Source organism: Dipodomys spectabilis, unplaced genomic scaffold (genome assembly GCF_019054845.1).
Source record: "Dipodomys spectabilis isolate Male_0828 unplaced genomic scaffold, ASM1905484v1 ptg000024l, whole genome shotgun sequence".
NCBI lineage: Eukaryota > Metazoa > Chordata > Mammalia > Rodentia > Heteromyidae > Dipodomys > Dipodomys spectabilis.
In genome coordinates, this window is record NW_024870701.1 from 3,852,584 (window position 1) to 3,875,782 (window position 23,199).

Here is a 23,199-nt window from a genome sequence, read left to right on the forward strand (position 1 = left end):
TCAGATCTCAGCCTCTTGAGCTTCTTTTTTGCTCAAGGGCTAGCACTCTACCACTTGAGCCATAGGGCCACTTCCGGCTTTTTCTGTTTATGTGGTACAGAGGAATGGAACCCAGGGCAAGAACTCTACCACTAAGCCACATTCCCAGCCCAGGCCCACTGAAATGTACTAAGCTTGGCCTTACAACATACAAGATTTCTGACGGGAGATAGCAAGTTTCGAGGAGATAGTCTAAAAGAAGTAAGGAAGAAGAGCAGTAAGCTCAGAAGCACTCCAATATAGAGCAGATTCCCAAGCAGAGGACAGGCATGCCAGCTGGGAAGCAGACAGACAGCGATGCTTGGCCGCCTGGAAGCCAGGCCACAGCGGTGCTTTGAATGAATCGCTGAGCAGCATGAAAGGTACCTTCCGTGAATGCTAAGGTTCCTGGTGTGGGAGCAGAATTAGAATACTCCTTGAGGTGTCTCTCAGACTCCCTCGGGCTCCCGAGGAAGTTGTAGCGGGGGGCAGTTGGGTGGAAAGCTGAGGGCGCCGGGCCTAGCGGGGTCTACCACCAGGTAGACCTCAGTGGTTACAAAGGTGGTCCTCCCGTCACTAGAGGCCGCTCTCCCGACCTCGCGGCCGGAAGCGAGCGCGGCCCAGCGCGGTTTGGGCGGAAACGCCGTCCGTCCGCCGGCGTCCGCGCGCTCTTTCCGTCCCTCGCCCGTGGAGTCGGTCCTTCCGGCCATTCATCTGGTCTGAGTGTTAGGTTTTTTTTCCTATACAACCGGACCGAAACGGCGACGGTGCGGCCAGGATGAAGCTCGTCAGGTAAACACGTTACTCACGCGGGCTGCAGGCCGCGAAGGGGGAGTTTGGGCCGGCGCGGGAAGCTGGGCCGCCCGGGTGAGGAGAGGCGGGAAAGCCGCGTGCGTGCGGCCTGCTAACGGCCCCCCGCGCCCGCCGCTCTGGTGCCCATCTTGGAGACGCCGGGGCGGTTCCAGAGCGCGGGCTTCGGGGCTGGGATCTTCCGGCTGTCTCCCCGAAAGATAAAACGGAAGCCCGACCGTGTCCCGCGGCCCGCAAGGGGCCGCGCCCGGCGCGCGAGCCCGCGGTCGGTTACTCACCGGCTCCCCCCCCCCCCCCCCCGAGTCGCACCAGACGCTGCAGGACTTCACCTGGGGAGAACGACACCCGTCCGTTGGATGCTTCACATCAGAGAGGGACGACATTAACTTGTGATGAATAGATACGGCAGTGTGTTGGAAAAACGGAAACAAGCAAATGCCTTGTTCGGGGTGACTGTCTAAAGAAGGCGATTCATTGTAGTCTTGTTGTGCCGTGCTGGGGATCAAACCCAGGGCCAGGGCTAGGTCAGGGCTCTGCCACGTTCCCAGAGACAGTTCACCTGTGCAAGCTCTTCATCTGGTGAATCACAGTTTGGAGGTTTATGCAGTAGTAGTTTGGATTGAGTTTTTCTCGCTTAATCCCGTTTTCTGTCCTCAGTACCGTATAGAAACAAAGCATCTTTTGGGGGGGATTTATTTTGCCTTGTTACGAAACAGTCGGATTTTCAACAGGCTTTCTTCTGTGTCTCCGTTTATGGGAACTGTAAACTTTATCCTTTCTCGCAAAACCTGGGAGGTAGTCTTGACTCCCGATCTTCCTAACAAATGGGAGATGGCCAGGTTGGTCAATTTTATCTGATATCACATTGTCCAGTTGTTTGGGTTTCTTTGTGTTCTAAATAGTGTGTATTTGTTGTTGCAAGGACACCATCTTTCTGAGTATTTAGCATGTAACTTATAGTAAGAAGAAAAGGGGAAACAAAGGAGGAGGCTACAATGCTTGATAAGAAATGTACTCATTACCTTGCCCATGTAATTGTAACCCCTCTGTACGATATTTTCACCATTTAAAAAAAAAAAAGAAAAGATTTACACATTAAAAGATTCATCAGATAAATGTAGTAAATCTGTTTGGTTCTTTGGCTTAGATGGGGTGAGAAACCCGGTCATCATGATTAAGATTTGGGCTCCTTTTTTGGGGGAAGGGAGCTCAACTTATACCCCTCAGCCCCTACTTCACTGTGGTTGTGGTGATGAGAATTGAACTTGGAACCTTGTGTGCACTGGGTTTATTTTCCCTTTTCAGGAAAAATAATTAAACGGTGAAATGCAGTGTACAGTTCCCAACATTGAAAGCCTTACACACCACTGTAACTCAAACCTTCCTCAAAAATATATAGTATTGGGGTGACATGGGAGGGGTATATAACTCAGTGCTAGGTAGAATGCTCAAACTTGAGGATTTGATGCTCAGCACAACATATGAACAAGATACATACATGTCATTGAAAAGAAAAAAACTCGAGTTTCCTCAAACTCTTTGCATTCAAACTCTAGTTACAGAGGCAACCAGGGATTACTGTGTCTATACTAGAATTTCTCATATTTGGAATTGTGAGGTTTGTACACTCACTCTCTCTCTCTCTATATATATATATATAATTTCTTTTACTCAGCATGCTTTTGAGATTCATCTATACCATGGAAGGCATCAGGAATTTATTCCCTAGTTTTGTTTTATCTATTTTTTTGCTTGCTAGTAGTCCTTTAGTTTAAACATTGTAGGCTTTTGTTTAAAACTACTTTCACCAACAATATATTAGAATACAGCTGTTCCACATTAGTAGCATTTGTTGTCAGTCTTTTTTTGGGGAGGGGGGTCCGGTCGTGGGGCCTGAACTCTGGGCCTGGGCGCTGTCCCTCAGCTCTTCAGCTCAAGGCTAGCACTACCACTTGAGCCACAGCACTACTTCCGGATTTTTTTCTTTTTGCTTATGTGGTGCTGAGGAATCGAACCCAGGGCCTCAGGCATGCAAGGAAAGTGCTCTACCGCTGAGCCACCTTCCCAGCCCCCCCTTTTTTTAAGACAAGCATCTGTTAAATTACTCACGCTGACCTTGAATTTATGATCTACCCGTTTCAGCTTCCACTGTGCTAGGGTTACAGGCACATCTATGCCACCATAGTCAGAATTGTGTCTCGTGTGTGTGCGTGTGTGCGCGTGCGTGCGTGCGTGCGTGCGCGCACCCATGCGTGTGTTTGCCAATTCTGAGGCTTGACCTCCGCCTGGGTCCTGTCCCAGAGTCAAAGGTTGACACTCTACTACCTGAACCACAGCTCCACTTCTGGCTTTTTGATGGTTAATTGGATATGAGTATCTCTTAGACTTTCCTGCTCAGGCTGGCTTTAAACTGATCCTCAGATCTCAGCCTCTTCAGTAGCTAGAATTATAAGCATGAGATACCAGGTCACTCTCCTGAGGTTGTGTGTCTTTATCATTGAGTTGTAGGTGTGAGTTCTTTGTATATCCTGATATTAATCTTGTTACATATTTTTTCCTGCTGTTTGTGTATTTAATACTGTTAATGAGCCTGTTAATGAACACAAGCTTATTTGTAAGAAATCTTTATTTTCTAACCTTTTCCTTTCTGGTTCTTCCCTTCTGTGTACTATTAAACCTTGTGTGCCCTTTCTCTGTACTATTAAACTTTGTGTGCCCTCAAACCATAAATATATACCCCTCTTCATTACCTTGGGACTAAACTTAGGGCCTGGAGCAAGTGTTGTACCACTGACTACATACCCAGCTCTTGTTTTTCTGAGACTAGGTTCTAGTATATAGTCCAGGCTGGTCTTGGACTCTGGATCTCTGCGTCTTCATCTTCTGAATACTGAGATTAAACGTGTGTTGTCACACCTAGTTGTCTGTGTTATAAGCCTTATAACTTTTTGTGTGTATATGTGTGGTTTAAAATTTCAGCTTGCTAGGCTGTTAATGTGCCATGTGAGCCGTGCTCTACACCCTTGTACAACCTCTTCATTTTAACATTTATGTTTAGGAGTGAAATAATGAATTTTGGTAAATTGTGTGTTACAGATGTAAGTGTGTACCAGTACTGAGGCTTGAACTCAGGGCAGAGGTTTGGGGGCTAGTATATTTGAAACCATGTAATTTCTCCTTTTGTCATGGTAATTTATACACTAAAAAATAGATTAGCTTAGCTTCCCTTTAATTACTGAAACATTCAGCCAGTATTTAATGTCTATTTCAATCTAGACATTTAATTGTCCTGATACTTATTTGTAACAGTGTAGTGTAGTGGGGCATTAGAATAGGTAGTAGTACATACTACATTTAGTATGATAGACACTGTGGTAGAATATACAAAGTAAATATGTTTCAATATCCATTGTAGATTCATTTTTAGGATTATTGTTTCCTTATGTGTACTTGTGGTATGGTAATATGGGCCAGTGTTCTCATTAGAAAATACATGCCAGCTAGCCACCAGTTAATAGATGCTTGTTATCCCTTGCTACTCAGGAGACTGAGATTTAAGGATGGTGGTTCAAAGCTAACCCTGGCAGGAAAGTCACTAGAAGTAGGTGGAGGTGTGGCTCAGGGACTAGAATGCTAGCCTTGAGTAGAAGAGCTTAGTAACAGCATCCAGGCCCTGAATTCCAGACCCAAAACAACAAAACATGCCAGGACTACTAGGGAAGTAAACATTTGGAAATTACAGTTTAAGGCTAGCTTATGTGTAAAACTTTCATAACACTTTATCAACCTACCTATTCCAACTACCAGTGAAGCATGATGGTTGGGCTCAGTGATGCACAGGGAACCACAAATAGGAATGCTTTCCAGGCCAATTAAACATAAATCAATAGAACCTGCTTGGAACATAACCAGCCTTGAGTTCAGCTCCTCAAAAAAAGAACAAAAAACAAAACCCTGTGCTAAGAGCCAAACACTGGAGACTCAAGACTATAGTTTTACTTGGGAGTTGCTTAGAAGTCCAAGAACAGGAGAATCAGGATTCCAGACCAACCTAGGCAAAAATTCTGCAAGGTGGCATCTACATAGGGTAAAGCTGGATGCAGTAGTGTATGTTGTAGGCATGTTCTTGTGATTCCAGTGAAGATGGGAAGCTTAGGCAGCTCATGGCTTAGGCACAAACCTGTGCCAGCCTAGGAAGCATTAGCCCTGATTTCAAAATATAGTGTGCACAGGAAAGATAATGTCTGCAACTTAACTTTCACATGATAGCAACATGTATGCTTTGAGGTAGAGGGGAAGAAATGGACAATATTTAATAATTTGTGAACCCTTTAACTTTTCTTCCTTTGCAGTATTTCATAAAACAACCATAAGGAAGAATAAATCTAGATGAAATGAGAAACAGGTTATTCATTTACATTATTGAAACAGCTGGCTGTCTAACTGGGGAAAAGAATAAAGGCAAATTTGTACCTCACATCTTACAGAAATCAATTTTGAATGGATTGACAAATTTAGCTATTAAAAATGTAAAGAAAAGAAAAATCCTGGTATGAAGGTATGTGTCTATATTCCCAAACACTTGGAAAACTGAGGAAGAACATTTGAGTTTAGGATTTTGAGTCTGGGCAACATAGCAAAACAATTTCAAAAAAGAAAAAATACATGTAGGACTAAAGAAACCACACACTTGAATGAATAATCACTGGTAGAAAATAAAAACTTAACTGGAGGTGTGAGTATTATGAATGCGCAGTTCATAAAAGAAACTGAATGCTTTTCAAACTTGTCATCCTAGATATTGGGGGAGGGAGGGTCCAGAGAATGCAGTTTGAAGCCAGCCTGGGAATAGAAGTATACAAAATTTCATCTCACCAATGGCTGGGCATTGGTGTATGCATCTGTTTTCATCCAATTAGCAGAGAGAAGCACCAATAGGATTGTAGTCCAGGCAAAAATTTGGAAGATTATTAGTAACCAGTGTTGGTGAAGGCTTGTATAAATAAGTTTGTTGTAATAACAAAAAAATTGAAAATTGTCCATCTACATCTATATTATAACATTTGTGGATAGTAGAGTATCCAGCTCTTGGAATATATGTTGTTAGGAAATATCTCCAATGTAAACTGCTGAGGGAGAGCTACATGTTACAGAAGTAATTAAAGTATAATGTAATATATATAAATCTTATTATATAATTAAGATCTTAGTATATAATTAAGAGCGGTATAGAAGAGATTATTTCTACCTATCATTAAGTATGTGAATCCTATACTACCAATTTTAGTTCTTAATTTCTTTTTTGTGACCGAAAATGAGTCTAAGACCTTGAAAGTCTGAGATTAAGTTGTGTAATGGTTTAGAGATTCAGACTTCCAGATGACATCTTTATATATGCTAACATTCTGTTTGTTATCTTTTTAAATAGATTTTTGATGAAATTGAGTCATGAAACTGTAACCATTGAATTGAAGAATGGAACACAGGTCCATGGAACAATTACAGGTATGATTATACTGGTTCGTTCGTTTGTTTTGGTCGGCTGTGGGGCTTGAACTCTGGGCTTGGGCGCTGTCTCTCAGCTCTTCAGCTCAAGGCGAGCGCTCTACAGCTTGAGCCACAGTGCCACTTCTGGTGGTTTTTGAGTGGTTTATTGGAGATAAGAATCTCACTGACTGGCTTTGAACTGCGATCCTCAGAGCTCAGCCTCCTGAGTAGCTAGGATTACAGGTGTGAGCCACCACTGCCCGACAGATTATACTGTTTTTGTTTTGTTTAGTACTACTAGGGATTGAACTCAGCATTTTACTTCCTAGCAAATATCACTGTTGTTATTACAACAAACATCTTCTGCGAGGTTGAACTCTTTTTTTATAGGAGAATTTTGTTTTCATTTGGGGGTTTGTTTAGGTGTTTCCCTCTTAATCTCTTCCAGAAGTCTTTTCTGGTTATTTGCTGAAGTATAGATCCTCATTCTTTCTATCTGAATTATTTATGAATCATTTAATTGGTCTTAAGCCTTACCAGAATTCAGTAGTTGCTATAACCACACAGAATTGGCCAGATTATTCTTTCTTGCTTTTATTGTTTTTTTTTGTTTGTTTGTTTTTTTTTTTGGTCCGGTTGTGGGGCCTGAACTTTGGGCCTGGGCACTGTCCCTCAGCTCTTCAGCTTAAGACTAGTGCTCTACCACTTGAGCCACAGCACCACTTCCGGCTTTTTTCATTTTGCTTATGTGGTGCTGAGGAATCGAACCCAGGGCCTCAGGCATGCAAGGCAAGCGCTCTACCACTGAGCCATCTTCCCAGCCCCTCTTTCTTGCTTTTATACCTTTGCTTATATATATTCCTTGTGTAGAATGTTGCTTTTTCCAAAAGTACATTTTATTGCAATTTTGTATTCCCTATTAGATTGTGAAGTTTTTGAGGACAAAGGACAAGGTTTCCATATGAGATTATACTGGGTGAGAAATATGTGGGAAATGAAGGAGAAATTAGGAAACCATTACCTAAGGATATTGTCAGCATAACATTTTGGGAATATTTTCTTTGCTTATAGTAGATACCCCCCCACCCGCACCCAAAAAATTGCAAAATTTCAAAAGAATTGAACCAAATGAGAGAAAATACTAGTTTACTATACGTTCCAATGTTCTAAAATAGAAAATTTATAAGTAATTTTTGACAGAACCAGTCTGAGTACAGCAAGACAAATAGTTTAATAAACGGAAACAATTTTTGAATATATTAAAATTTTTCAATGCCAATTGTGAAAGGAAATCAGTACAAAATAAGGCTCACCATAACCATGTCTAGGAAGTGTTATTGCTGTCCCATTAAAATCTCTCTAGAAGCCAGGCACAGTGCCTCATGCCTATAATCATAGCTACTCAGGAGGTTGAGATCTGAGGATTGCAGTTCAAAGTCAGCCCAGGCAGGAAAGTCTGTGAGACTCTTACTTCCAATAAACTACTCAGAAAAGGCCCAAAGTGGCTCTGTGTCTCAAGTGGTTGAGCACTAGCTTTGAGCGCAGAGATTCAGGGATAGAACTCAGGCTCTGAGCTCAAGACCAGCAAAAAAAATCCCTCTCCAGAGAGGTACACTAAATCAATACTTAAGGGATTTTAGGAATATGTGTAGCACAAGTTTTGGGGGTTTTTGTTTTTTAGCTTTTATATCAACTCTATTCTCAGAGTCAACCTGCATAAGTTAACAAACCTTCATTATTGCCAGCTATTGTAGGAATCATACTCATTCTTATGTGTACCAAAAACTCATAGTCAACAATGAATTCTGGGCTGCAAAAGAGGATTTATTGTTTGCACCTGTTTGTAAGGGTAATACAAGTTTTTACCAGACATACAATAGACACTTAAATGGAGAAGAGGCAAAATTATTTTTTAAAAAATACAGTTCTGGGCTAGGAAGGTGGCTCTGTGGTAGAGCGCTTGTCTTACATGCATGAGGCCCTGGGTTCGATTCCTCAGCACCACATAAGCAAAATGAAAAAAGCCGGAAGTAGCGCTGTGGCTCAAGTGGTAGAGTGCTAGCCTTGAGCTGAAGAGCTGAGGGACAGGGCCCAGGCCCAGAGTTCAGGCCCCACGAGCGGACCCAAAAAAGAAAAGAAGAGAGGTGGCTGGGAAGGCGGCTCAGTGGTAGAGTGCTTCCCTTGCATGCATGAGGCCCTGGGTTTGATTCTTCAGGACCACATAAGCAGAAATGGCCAGAAGTGGTGCTGTGGCTCAAGTGGTAGAGCACTAGCCTTGAGCTGAAGGGACAGAGCCTAAGCCCAGAGTTCAGGCCCCATCACCAACCCTCTCCCCCCCCAAAAAAAAAAAAAGAAAAGAAAAGAAGAAAGGTTTAGAAATACTGAACATTTTAGGAAGCTTGAGAAAGCTCATGCTTTCTGATCTTAACTTTTTTTGGAGGGTGAGGTGATGCCAAGTTTGAATTCAAGAGCCATTGTCTTGAGCCAAGCCCCTAGCTGTTTATTTTCATATAGAGTATTGCTTTTGCCCTAGGCTTCCTGAGGACTTCCACCTCCCACCCCCACCCCACCTTCTGCTTCCTGGAAAGCAGAAATTACAGGCATGCTCCAATGTTCTCATCTTGTTTTAGAGATTATGTTTTACCAGCTTTTTTGGGGGGGGGGAGGGGGGTTGGTCATGGGGCTTGAATCTGGACCTAGGTGACATCTGAGCTCTTCAGCTCAAGGGGAGTACTTTACCACTTGAGCCACAGAGCCACTTGCAGTTTTCTGGTGGTTAATTGGAGATAAGAGTCTCATGGACTTTCCTGCCAGGGCTGGCTTTGAACCATAATCCTCGGATCTCAGCCTCCTGAGTAGCTAGGATTATAGATGGGAGCCACCAGCGCCCGCCCGGCTTTCTTGCCAGCTTTTGTCTTAATTGGCCCTGAAACAGAATCCTCCCATCTCCACCACTCACTTGGAACCATAGGTGGGTACTACTACATCTGGCCCTTGCACATGAACTTTTTTTTTTTTTTGTCTGTGCCAGAATGGAATTAAACTCAAGGAGGGGTACTGTCCCTTAGCTATTTTGTTCAAGGCTTTTTAGTTTTTACTTGGAGATGAGAATCTCACACACAGACTTTCTTTCCCAAACTGGCTTCAAACCTTGATCCTCAGATTTCACCTCTTGAGTAGCTAGGATTATAGGCATGAGCTTCTGGTGCCCAGCTATTAACTTTCAGAGGAAAAAAATTGAGTATGTCTTTAGTTACTCTTGTTTATTAAAATATAACTTGGTAAAGGCTCCAAAAATCAGTTGCTTCTAAAATGCTGTATATTCATGAGGAAAAACCTTAGTTTGTATTTTGTAAAACCTAAAAATAATGGCTTAGGGCTGGGAAGGTGGCTCTGTACTAGAGTGCTTACCTAGCATTCATGAAGCCCTGGTTTTGATTCCTAAGTACCACATACACAGAAAAGGCCGGAAGTGGCGCTGTGGCTCAAGTGATAGAGTACTAGTCTTGAGCAAAAGCAGCTCAGGCATAGTGCCCAGGCCCAGAGTTTGAGACCCAGGACTGGCGCCAAAAAAAAAAAAAAAAAAGGTTTAATTAGGAAAAAGCAATTGTATAAGGGTTGGGGATGCAGCTCAGCAATGCAGCACCTCATAGTATGTAAGAGGCCCTGGATTAACCTTTAAAAAGAAATGTTAAGCCATGTACACATGTATTTCATGGCAGTCATCCCAGCACTTAGGAGGCTATGGTAAGAGGATAGCAAGTTCAAGGCTGGCCTTGGCTTTGTAGCAATCCAGGCTAGCCTGAGCTACATAGTGAAGACCCATCTGAAGAAAAAAACAATAAAGACAGGGACAGAAAGGAAAGAGATTTTAAGTCTCTTGGTAAAGAAAAATACTGCAGGGCCTGTAGGACTTCAGAAACAAAGATAAACATAGTTTGATGGAATGCAGTATGGTGAAGTTAGAGACTAGGGGAGAATTGTGGTATTGAAGCCATCCAAACTGGTAATGTGCTTAAAGCATATGTGACAGGCAGATTTCTTCCAGGGCTTGCTTTATTTACTTCTGTAAACATGCTTAGCTGTGTAAAACTAACACAGTTAGGAAAATTATGAAAGAGTGCTAATTATATTGATATTCCTATATCAGTATATATGCTAAACTCTTACTTGTTTTCTAGCAGAACCGACAGTACTATTATAAAATAGAGTGTCAAATGTGGTTTGATACTGTGATTACAGTTACGATAATAATTGCCCTTTTCCCTTTTAGGTGTAGATGTCAGCATGAATACACACCTTAAAGCTGTGAAAATGACCCTGAAGAACAGAGAACCTGTACAGCTGGAAACATTAAGTATTCGAGGAAATAATATTCGATATTTTATTCTACCGGACAGTTTACCTCTGGATACACTTCTTGTGGATGTTGAACCTAAGGTGAAATCTAAGAAAAGAGAAGCTGGTAAGTTTGGAGGATTTGAGTGGTTGTTTTGTTTTGTGTTGGGGCTTGAACTTAGGGTCTGGGTATTATCACTAAGTTTTTTGTGCTCAAGGCTAGTGCTCTATCACTTGAGCCACAGCTCCACTTCTGGCTTTTTGGTGGTTAACTGAAGATAAGAGTCGCATGGACTTCCTACCTGGGCTGGCTTTTAACTGGATCCTCAGATGCCAGCTTCCCAAGTACTAGGATTACAGGCATGAGCCATTGGTTCCTGGCTCATAAATGTTTCCTTCTGTAGCATACTTAAACCTTATCTGTTATTTAAAATACATTTCCAAACCACATTTTATTTAAAATTGCTCATATTTTGTTTGCCATGAATAAATATATTATTTATTATAGCTCCTGTTATTCCTTATTAAGATTGATAGTGTTCTTATGTTCCCTCTCCTTTGGTATATGTCCTGGTCTCTCACCATCCCCACACTGGAAGAATGGGGATTGACTTTATTCCATAATAAAAGTGGTTTCACATCTAGTTCCTTCCCTTTTTTTTTTCTTTACTTTGCTCTGGGTACGAGGTAGGTCTTTTTGTTTTATATATTGTCTCTTAGAGCTAAGAAAACTGTAAAGCTTAACTTTGATATTCCCTCCTATCCCTTTTTTTTTTTTTTTTTGCTGGTTCTTGAACTAGGCACTATCCCTGAGCCTCTGTGCTCAAGGCTATCACTTGAGCCACAGCACCACTTCTGGTTTTCTGGTGGTTAGTTGGAGATAGGAGTCTGACAGACGTGCCTGCCCAGGCTAGTGTCAAACTGTGATCCTCAGATCTCAGCCTCCTGAGTTGCTAGAATTACAGGCAAGAGTTACTGGTGCCTGGCTTAATTTCTTTGCATTTGTTTGGTCTGTTCTTTTTTTCTCCCCTGGAATTTACAATTGATCTTTCCCACTGATTTTCTGATTTTTACCATTTTGCTCTTATTTTTCTTTAACTTTTTTTTGTTCTGGTCTTATTTTGCCTGAGAACTGTTCTTTTTTCTTTCTCAAATTTCAAGAGGTTATACAGGGTAGGAATTGTTCTTGACCAACCTTCCATTCTAACATAGTTATAAGCATCTTTGTTTGGGTCTATTTTTATTTTCTTTATTTTTATTTTTACTAGTACCAAGGTTTGAACTCAAAGCCTCTTACGCGTCTTTTGAGCCACACCTTAGTCCTGATGTTTTTTAATAGCTCCCTATGCTATTAGGGTGTAGGGTTTTTATAGGGCATAGGGGTTTTTTTTTGTGTGTTTTGCTTTTTTATTTTTGTTGGTCATGGGACTTGAACTCGGGGCCATCCATTTCCAAATGACCTGCAAAGAGCATAGCTGCCTACAACTAGCTGAAAAAGCAGAGCAAATGAAAAATGTAGTCAAAAATACTAGTACTGTGAGGGCTGGGAAGGTGGCTCAGTGGTAGAACACTTGCCTTGCATGCACGAGGCCCTGGGTTCAATTCCTCAGTACCACATAAGCAAAAAGAAAAAAGCTGGAAGTGGTGCTGGGACTCAAGTGGTAGAGCGCTAGCCTTGAACTGAAGAGCTGAGGGACAGCGCTCAGGCCCAGAGTTCAGGCCCCACGACTGGACCCCCCCCCCCCCCCAAAAAAAAAAAAAAATACTAGTACTGTGAAACTAATAATAGCAAAAACAGTGCCGGGCACCAGTGACTCATGCCTGTAATCATAGTTACTCAGGCTGAGATCGGAGGATCACCATTAAAAGCCAGACCAGGCAAGAAAAGTCCATCAGACTCTGTTTTTTTTTCTTCTTTTATTATTTTTTTGTCAGGCGGGGGGGCTTGAACTCTGGACCTGGGAGCTGTCCCTGAGCTCTTAGCTCAAGGCCAGTGCTTTACCACTTGAGCCACAGTGCCAGCCACAGTGCTACTTCTGGCTTTCTGGTGGTTAATCAGAGATAAGAGTCTCAGGGACCTTCCTGCCCAGCTGGCTTTGAGCCATCACCCTCAGATTTCAGCTTCCTGAGTAGCTAGGATTGCAGGCATGAGCCACCAGCGCCTTGCCATGAGATTCATACCAACAATTAACCACCAGAAAACTGGAAGTGGCTCTGTGGCTCAAGTGGTAGAGTGCTTGCCTTGAGCAGAAAAGCTGAGGGACAGTGCCTGGACTCAAGAGTTCAAGCCCCATGACCGACCCAAAATAAATAAATAAATAAAAACAACCAAAAAAAGGCCCACCTAAACATTATTGAATTTGATTAACATTCAGGTTTTATTCAATAAAAACATTAATACATGATTCATGTTGTTCCTTTGATAAAGTATCTATTATCTTGGGTGTGAGGTCCAAATCATTTGTATTGCAGTTGTGGTAAATTTAAGATAAAGTGTAAAATAAAAATACTTATAAGGGCTGGGAAGGTGGTAGAGCTTGCCTTGCAGCATGAGGCCCTGGGTTCGATTCCTCAGCACCACATAAGCAGAAAAAGTCAGAAGTGGCACTGTGACTCTTAGCCTTGAGCTGAAGAGCTGAAGGACAGCATGCAGGCTGAGTCCAGGCCTCACAACCGACCAAAAAGAAAATTCTAAACCTAACATATTTCTCAGCAAACTTAAGTGAACAAAGCATTATAATTGTCTCCCTAGTTCTTGGTTTTTCATGATGGTGTATGGGGTATGTTCTGAGATCTAACACATTAAGAGATGTTGAATTAAATTTTTGTTAGCTGCTAATTAAGAGCTATAAGGGTGTGGGAAGAAATGTGTTTACATCCTGTTTTTGGTGGCCAGGTAATATTAGTGAAGAAAAGAATTTAATTTGCTGTAAATCTCAGCCTGTAATCCAGTACTCAAGGGATCTGAAGGATCTTGTGTAGCCAGCCTGGGCTACAAAGCTTAGCCCCTTCCAAATAACAAGAAAGAAAGAAGAGAGTTTAATTTCTTTTTTTTCCTCTTTCTCAGTTGCAGGAAGAGGCCGAGGCCGAGGTAGAGGAAGAGGACGTGGCCGTGGCAGAGGAAGAGGGGGTCCTAGGCGATAATGTCTCTGAAGATTATTGTTGGAAAGTGATCATTGATTTGGGATACTTTTTGTACAGGCTTTGTTTGTTTGTCAGTTTTTAAAATAAACATGTGAGACTGAGTTGTCTGTTGACTATCAAGTTAAAGTTTTAGTAGTTCCTTATATTTATAAAATTATAACAAGGTAGAAGACAATATATAGAATATAGACCTTTTATTTCACATTTTTTCTTTTCTTTTTTTTGTCAGTCGTGAGGCTTGAACTTGGCCTGGTCACTGTTCCTCAGCTCTTCAGCTCAAGGCTAGCGCTCTACCACTTGAGCCACAGCACCACTTCTGGCTATTTCTGCTTATGTGGTACTGAGGAATTGACCTAGGGCCTCATGCATGCCAGGCAAGCACTCTACCACTGAGCCACCGTCCCAGTTCTTTATTTAATATATTTTCAATACACATTTTGTTGCTTCCATCTGATTCCATTGTGTGTAACCTACTTACTGATAAAATAAGTTCTGTTTATTTGGTAATAATTGATAGTTTTCTTTGAAATCAGAAGTCAGTGATTTAATAGTCATTGTTATTTTTTTCCATTGTTTTTTTTTATAAGTTCTCATTATAATAATTTTGTGTACTTTCAAGTTGAAACCCTAGATCATGTCCACTAGATAATTATATGTGAGCTGTGTGGAAACCTCTTAATGTGGAATATAGCTATTAGTGGTTACTTTTTCAAGTATTTTTATAAAGAGTCCTTTTAGAGCAAAATGGGAAAAACCTGCTTTATGTGATAGCAAAGCAATGCATTCTAATCATTAATGAGCGGTTTGTTATAATTGGTTAAAGTTAGAGGAAAGTATGTTTCATAATATACAATTTCTTGTAAAGGTTGCTGCCTTTTCTTTTTTTGCCAGTCCTGGAGCTTGAACTCAGGGGCTGGGCACTGTCCCTGAGCTGCTTTTTGCTCAAGGCTAGCACCCTACCACTTGAGTCACAGCACCCTTTCTGGCCTTTTCTGTTTATGTGGTGCTGAGGAATCCAACCCAGGGCCTCATGCATGCTAGGCAAGCACTCTGCCACTAAGCCACATTCCCAGTCCACTGTCATCTCTTTTTATATGCTGCCCTTTCTGGCAGCATATAAAATCCTCCCAATCTCGGCCTCTCAAGAAGCTAGGATTACAGGCATGAGCCGCTGGCACCTGGTGACACTGGTATCATTACACACTGTGATCTCCCATCCTCCCCAAATAGCTTCACCGTAGGGAGATGCATCTGCATTGAAAATAGTGTATTTCAAATTATTACTATATAACGACTGATTCTAAGTAATTTTTTTTTTTGATTCTAAGTAATTTTAATAGCTCTTGCTTACTGACTTTAAGCCTTATTTTCTAAGATTCATGAACAAAAGTAAGGATGTTTGGGTTTTTACTGGCAGTTGAATATTGTTTAACAACTTGTTTTAACCACACAATTCATCTTTTAAAAAAAAAATTCCCTTTTTTTGGGGGGGGGGGTTCCAGTCTGGGCCTGGACGCTGTCCCTCAGCTCTTCAGCTCAAGGCTACTTGAGCCACAGTGCCACTTCCGGCTTTTTTCTTTTTGCTTATGTGGTGCTGAGGAATCGAACCCAGGGCCTCATGCATGCAAGGCAAGCGCTCTACCATTGAGCCACCTTCCCAGCCCTTTAAAAAAATTTTATCTATGTTGTACAGAGGAATTGAACCCAGAGCCTCATGCATACTAGGCAAACATTCCACACTACTAAGCCACATTCCTGTCCCCAATCTTTTTTTTTTTTTTCTTTTTTGAATATGGCATTTGAATTCTTGACAATGTTCAGGTGGTTTTACAACAAACTTATGGAAGCACATTAAAAGTTACATAAATACTATCAGGGAGGCTAGTGCCCTCGGCTAGCTGTGCCATAAGTGCTTGTGAGATTTTTCCAGAGTACATGATAGTAATGCTGTTTTTGTTGTTGGTTGTGGAGCTTGAACTCGGCCTGGGCGCTGTCTCTCAGCTCTTCAGCTCAAAGCGAGCACTTTACCAGTTGAGCTACAGCGTTTATTGGAGACAAGAGTCTCACAGACTTTTCTGCCTGGGCTGGCTTAGAACCGTGATCTTCAAATCTCAGCCTCCTGAGTAGCTAGGCGTGAGCCACTGGCGCCTGGCTTCATGAATCGACTCTTAAGCCTTGAGAAATAAAGCTCAAGGACAGCACCCAGCTCTGAGTTCAAGTCCCAGAATCAGCACAAATATATACAGAAAACTCACAGGTAAAGTATTCTTGCCTTTCACAGTTCTTTTTAGCACAACAGTATTCAAAAGTAATTCTAAAATGTCTCCTAAATTTTCATTTTATTTATTTTTGTCAGTTTTGGGGCTTGAATTCTGGGCCTGGGTTCTGTCCCTCAGCTCTTCAGCTTAAGGCAAGTGTTCTACCACTTGATTTTTTTGTTTTTTGTTTTGGAGTCCAGTCGTGGGGCCTGAACTCTGGGCCTGGGCGCTGTCCCTCAGCTCTTCAGCTCAAGGCTAGCGCTCTACCACTTGAGCCACAGTGCCACTTCCGGCTTTTTTCTTTTTGCTTATGTGGTGCTGAGGAATCGAACCCAGGGCCTCAGGCATGCAAGGCAAGCGCTCTACCACTGAGCCATCTTCCCAGCCCAATGTGTTCTACCATTTGAGCCATAACACCACTTCAAGTCTCCTAGATTTTCAATACTGGCAATAGGGACAAAGAGCAGTTGCATAATTTACAACCTTATAGTACATATGAAAAAAGTAGAAAGCATTGCTTTTTTTTAAAACCACAAAACCCATGAAAATAGAGCTATCAATCTTTTACTCAGAAATGAAAGTTAAAAGCAAGACAATAAAAGCAATTATATAGAGCAGTTTTGACTGCACTGGTTATCATTGCTGACGTGATTAGAAAAGGAACATTTGCTGCTATTCTGTATCTTGGGTTGGGTTGGTTCTGAGAATCAGTTAGGGTCAAAACACTTTTTCAGTGAGAACTGGAGCTAAAATAGCAAATTCCCTAGGTGTTCTTTGTCACCTGACCTTGCAAATTGTCCTGACTCCAAATTAAGTTCTAAAACGTTGAGTGCTTACCTTGTGACAAGTGCTACATTAGCTCAGAGTAACTGAGGCCTTTTTTTTTTTCTTTTAATCATCTTTATTCTGAGTTATGCAGGGGAAACTGCTTTAACAGATGTTCTGACTCACAGATGCTGAAGAATTTTCTCCCACACTTGATTTGTATGAATGTTCTACCTAAGGTTGAGCCTGCTAGACTAAGTTTCAAGTGTTGGGCACAGTATTGTGTTGTATGTGCCAGTATTAGATCTTGAGCTCAGGGCCTGGGTGCTGTCCCATAGCATTTTTTGCTCAAAGCTGGCACTCTGTCACTTGAACCACAGCTCTACTTCTGGCTTTTTGTTGGTTAATTGGTGATAAAAATCAGACTTTCCTGCTTGGACTAGCTTCAAACTAGAATCCTCAAATCTCAGCTTTTTGAGTAGTTAGGATTACAGGTATGAGCTGCCAGTGTCCTCATAAAGTTTTTTGTTTTGTTTTTGTCGGTCATGGGGCTTGAACTCTGGTGGGACTGGGCACTGTCCCTCAGCTCTTCAGCACAAGGCTAATGCTCTACCACTTGAGCTTGAGCCACAGCGCCACTTCCCGTTTTCTGGTGGTTTATTGAAGATAAGAGTCTCATGGACTTTCCAGCTGGGGTTGGCTTTGAACCTCAATCCTCAGATCTTAGCCTCCTGAGTAGCTAGGATTACAGGCTTGAGCCACTGGTGCTCTGCATTGCGTTTTTTGTTTTGTTTTTATTGGTAGTGGGTCTGAACTCTGGGTCTGGGCGCTGTCCCTGAGCTCTTCGGCTCAACGTGCATGCTCTACCACTTGAGCCACAGCTCCACCTGGCTTCTGATTATGTGGTGCTAAGGAATCGGATCCAGGGCCTCATGCATGCAAGCAAGCGCTCTACCACTGAGCCACCTTCCCAGACCTGAAGCTTTTTAAGAGCTTCAATTTAGCCAGCAACTTTGTTCCTGGTCTTCATGGTGCTGTGGTCTACAGGTAAAGAAGTTACTGTAACTAAATGTGACAACTGTCATAGGCAAGAGGAATTTTCTTCTAGTATTTGCAATTTCAGTTATTTATTTTTCCTTTTTTTTTTTTTTTTTATTGTAAGGCTACTATACAGAGGGTTACAGTTACATGAATGAGGTACTGAGTACACTTCCTCTTGAACATTGTTACCCCCTCCATTGTTTTCCCCCTACCATCCCCTCCCTCCCTCCCTTCCCCGAGGTTCTTTTTTTTTTTTTTGATTGTGATTAAATGATTACATAATTTCAAAGTCACAAGTTCATTCTAATTTCCCTGGAGCAAATTGTCTACCACAGTCTGTAATATATAACAGTGTTCACATGTTATATACCATATTTGTGATCAGCAGCATGGGGATATTTAGTAGTGGTTCAACCAGATGAGCGGGAGTTCTTTGTTTCTTAAGTCCTGTTAGTTTTGTCGTATCACCTAACCTTTTGGATTTAGCATCCACTTATCAGGGAGACCATGTACCGTTTGTCTCTTCGTTCTTGGCTTACCTCGCTCAACATGATTCCTTCTAGCTCCATCCATTTCCCTGCAAATGCCATTATTTTGTCATTTCTAATGGCTGCATAATATTCCATTGTGTATAGATACCACAATTTTTGGATCCATTCATCTGTGGTGGGGCATCTAGGTTGTTTCCATATCCTAGCTATTGCGAACAGTGCTGCAATAAACATGGAGGTGCATGTGTCCTTGTATATTGGTTCCTGTTGTTCAGGGTAGATGCCTAGAAGTGGTATGACTGGGTCGTAAGGGAGGTCAATCTTTGTCTTTCTAAGGACCCTCCAGACTGCTTTCCAAAGTGGTTGTATAAGTGTACATTCCCACCAGCAGTGTAATAGGGTTCCTCTTTCTCCACATCCCCTCCAGCATTTGTCGTTGGCTGATTTGTGGATGTGGGACATTCTGACTGGGGAATTTCAGTTATTTTTCAAACTGTAAGTTGCAATGCATTATTAATCTCAAAAATACATTTTGGAATTTTAAAAAATTGTTATTTTAGAGAGGATATACAGTAGGGTTATGTTTATATGCTTCAGGTGGTAAGTACGTTTCCTCCCATCTCCACCCACAAGTTGCATAGTTCACTTTAATCAATGTCCAGTGTGCTCCACTGCTGTACTTTTTCACCCTTTTTGGAGTGGTTTTTTTTTAAGTAATAAAATATTTCATGCATAAAAGTAGAAATCTAATAAATTCCTTGAATTCATCCCCAGATTTAAGAATAAAATTTTGCATTTGCTCACTTAGATTTTGAAAATAAAGATAGTTAAAAGAATAGAATAGGGTATACTAGAAAATGAGAGCATACCTCACCATGAATATTACATGTAAGTATTGTTTTATGAAATGTGTGTATTTGCTGGGTTCAAGATACAAAGAAAACATGGGCTTGAGAGGATGGAAAGAAAGAGGGAGAGAAGGAAGTAAAAATAATGGGAAAAAATCCTACTGTATCCATTTGTATCTATAATGCTCTATAGATAAGACTGTAGATAAATATTTGATGATGCAATAACAAACTGAAGAGACAGAGCTAGAAATAATTCCAGGATATGCTTAAAAGGGATTTACTGGAATGGGTAGCTGGCTTACAAATTAGTATTTTTTTTCTCAGTTAAATTTGACTCTATTCCTAGTCTGTTACTGACAGTGTGCTAATTGCTTGGGCTGCAGAAATAACTTTCCTTCTCAGAGCTAGATACTGTGTGAAAAAACAACTTGAGAATAATTTGTCCTTCAGGTCAAAGAATCAATCAGGTCAAAGAATCTCCCATTATAGTTAATTCATGAAATTCACAACCATAGATATGTATGGTTATATTTTTTTATTTGACACTAATGAAGTGTATGTACAGACAAATGTACATACATATCAATAACTTGTTTTTATCAAATATCAGAAATATCCTCAAAAATCAGTTATTTTTCAGGGCTCTAGATGTGAATGTGTCACAATTTATTCTCAATAGAATGACATCCTATATGCAATGGATTTTTATATTTACACAGATTTATACTATACACATGAGTTTTTGTGAGGTGGAGGTCTTACTAAGTAGCCTAGGCTGGCCACAATTCGTGATTATCTAGCTTCAGTCTCTCGTGTAGCTGGATTTATATGTATGCACCACTGATATATTTCAGATTTTGATAAAATTGAATTCATTTATTGTTTTGAACTATTAAGATATGAAGGATGCAAAGATGCATGATGCAAAATATCTTCCTTCAGTAAGCACATTGTCATAGGGAGAAGATGAGAGATTATAAACACTTAAATTTTTTTTGCCAGTACCAGTGTTTGAACACGTCAGGACCTTGCACTCATTCAGCTTGCTTGTTCATCTGGCGCTCTGTCATGTAAACCGGGATTCCAGTCAGCCTTAGCATTCTGCTGGTTATTTTGGAGATGGAGTCTTGTGTACTTTTCTGCCTGAGCTGGCTTCCAGGATATAGTATATAAGGAAAGGAACTTTAAAAAAAAAAAAAAAGCATCTCATATTATGCAGATTGAGCATCCCTAATTTGAAAGCCTAAAAATCTGAAATGATCCAGAATTCACATATATATATATTTATTGCTGGTACTCAGGGTTTGAACTCTGGCCTTACACTTGCAAAAAGCTAACCTAAAGGCATGACTCAAGTGGTAGAGTGCCAACCACAAGCAAGCAAGCTGAATATGAGTGAGAAGCACTGAGTTCAAATGCTGGCATGGTCAGTACCCAAGTTTTATTCCTGAAGTAGGTAATGTTAATGGTTCTTCAAATTATGTAAATGTAGCTGGCAGTCAGCTATGATCTTTGCAGCGGGCTGTGTTCCTTTTCTTCCCCTTTTCCTTTGATTGCTATAATCTGTGTATTGCTTGACTTTCTCACTCATAAATTTGTGAAATGCAACTTGGGCATATTATAACACAACATTGTGGACTGTGTGGCTTTTAAACAGTGGATATTTGTGTTACACTGTCCTAGAGGCTAGAAAGTCCAAGGTCAAAGTGCTGGGATATCTGGAGTGGGCCACTTCTGATTAGCTATACTCTCAAAATGCCTTCATAAGGGCACACATTTTATTTATGAGAGTCCTACCCTTAAGATTTAGTCACCAGGGCTGGGAAGGTGGCTCAGTGGTAGAGCGCTTGCCTTGCATGCATGAGGCCCTGGGTTCGATTCCTCAGAACCACATATGCAAAAAGAAAAAAGCTGGAAGTGGTGCGGTGGCTCAAGTGATAGAGCGCTAGCCTATCACTTGAAGAGCTGAGGGACAGCACCCAGGCCCAGAGTTCAGGCCCCACAACCAGACCCTTCCCCCCCCCCCAAAAAAAAAAGATTTAGTCACCTACCTTCTTAGTCCACTTCCCCTAAAGTGACTTATTTCACCCTGTAAATTTGGGGAGCACACAAGAATAATAATGAATTTCTGAAAAAGCAGAATCAAACTACAGATGACACTTTTTTGTTTTGGTGCTGGTCCTGGGGCTTGAACTCAGGGTCTCATGCTATCACTTGGCTTTTTTGATCAAGCTGGTGTTCTATCACTTGAGCCACATCTCCACTTCTGACTAATTGCTGGCTAATTAGAGATAAGGGTCTCATGTATTTTTCTGTCTGGGCTGGCCTCAAACTGGGATCCTCAAATGTCAGCTTCCTGAGCCACTAGGATTACAGGTGTGAACCACTGGTGCCCAACTTGCATAAAAGAAATATTTAAACATCAAGCTATTAGTTTACATTTTGGTTTTGACAGAATATCATGATTAAAACTTCTAATTCACATTCTGTAAGAGCACTGCCAAAAAAAGTCAGGTGATAACAAGGGTTGACAGTCATGTGGAGAGCTATATATGTTGCACTTGAAAATGTAAAACAAACTGCAAAATTCTAATAGTAGTTTCTCAAAGGGCTAAACATAATTACCATCTGACCAAGAATCCTTCCCCCAAAAAGTACACTCAGGTAAAAACTATATGCAAATGTCCATTATGCCATTGTTCTAGTGGTAAAGTAGAAACCACCCACATGTCTATCAACTGATAAATAAAATGTGATATATCTACACAAAGAAATACTGTACATCCACCAAAGGAAAGTCCAGAACTGATAGATGCTACCCATAAGGATGGACTTTTAAAACATTGTGCCAAATGGAATGGGGGTGTCTCTCAGTGTCAGGGCACTTGCTTAACCTGCAGTTTTGATGGCCATCTCCACAATAAAAAGCTAAGGCACAATGTCAAGTGGGGAAGAAAAAGCAGGCAAAAAGATCATACACTATACGTATGATTTAATTTACAGAAACAGAGCCCAACAGGCAAAGCTATGGGGATGTTTTTGCTTCCTTACCATTGGGGGAATGTGTGGGGTTTAGACACCCCTAGTATGTGCGTGCACTGAGGATTGAATCCAAGGCCTCGTGAATTGCTTAATATAATTAGTATCTGTTATTATTTTAGACATAATTTGGGATTCTCAAGCATTCTCATAACTAATATGCTTTTCTGTACATGACCTTTTAGTGTGAGATATTGAATAGAGTAGTAGTAGTACTTGAGTAGAGCATACTGGCCCATTCCTGTAATCCCAGCACTTGGAGGTCTAAGGCAGAAAGTTCACAAGTTTTAAGACCAGCCTAGACTACATAGTGAGATACATATTTTAGAAACAGGTTGAAATAGTTTTTGTTTTTGTCAGTCATAGAGCTTGAACTCTGGGCCTGGTGCTGATCCTCAGCTCTTCAGTTCAAGGCAAGACTCTACCACTTGAGACACAACACTACTTCCAATTTTCTGGTGCTTTATTGGAGATAAGTATTTCATGGCCTTTCCTGCCCAGACTGGCTTTGAACTGAGATCCTCATATCTCAGCCTCCTGAGTAGCTAGGATTACAGGTGTGAACTACCAGTGCCCGCCTGAACTATTAGTTTGTTAGTCCAACAACTATTGGCAGCCCTTTGCTCCGTTCCTGCCTTTACCACTATAGAAATAATTTATGTATTTGCATTCCCAAGCTCCCACTCCCATCTGGGTAGACATGTGATACAGTTCTACTAGGTGTAAATCCAAGACTTCTGGAAACCTTTCGTATTTCCAAAAGGGTAGGCAGCCTGTGTCTGACCCCACTCCTACTATTTCCTTCTCTAAACACTAATGTCCACGTTGGTAGCTCACACCTGTAATCCTAGCTACTCAGAAAGCTTGAGATCTGAGGATTGTGGTTCAAAGCCAGTCCAGGCAAAAAAGGCCATGAGACTCCAATTAACTACCAAAACAAGCCAGAAGTGGAGATTT

General features: G+C 41.3%; 1 protein-coding gene and 1 non-coding gene across 2 annotated transcripts; one reads left to right on the forward strand and one right to left on the reverse strand.

The window, feature by feature from the left end:
* Window positions 1-673: 673 nt before the first annotated feature.
* Window positions 674-13,898, forward strand: Snrpd1 (small nuclear ribonucleoprotein D1 polypeptide). The gene is made up of 4 exons (XM_042675123.1): window positions 674-810; window positions 6,257-6,333; window positions 10,589-10,780; window positions 13,721-13,898. The coding sequence occupies exons 1-4, from the start codon at window positions 797-799 to the stop codon at window positions 13,795-13,797; spliced, it is 360 nt and encodes a 119-aa protein (XP_042531057.1). The 5' UTR covers window positions 674-796; the 3' UTR covers window positions 13,798-13,898.
* On the reverse strand, window positions 8,074-8,200 carry LOC122104472. The gene has a single exon (XR_006146936.1). It is a non-coding gene; the product is annotated as a small nucleolar RNA SNORA40 (small nucleolar RNA).
* Window positions 13,899-23,199: the final 9,301 nt, after the last annotated feature.

Excerpts from the sequence above, each read along its gene's own strand:
- Snrpd1 (XM_042675123.1), top strand. Across the intron at positions 6,334-10,588 it reads GGTCCATGGAACAATTACAG|GTGTAGATGTCAGCATGAAT; the intron begins GTATGATTATAC and ends TTTCCCTTTTAG. Across the intron at positions 10,781-13,720 it reads ATCTAAGAAAAGAGAAGCTG|TTGCAGGAAGAGGCCGAGGC; the intron begins GTAAGTTTGGAG and ends CCTCTTTCTCAG.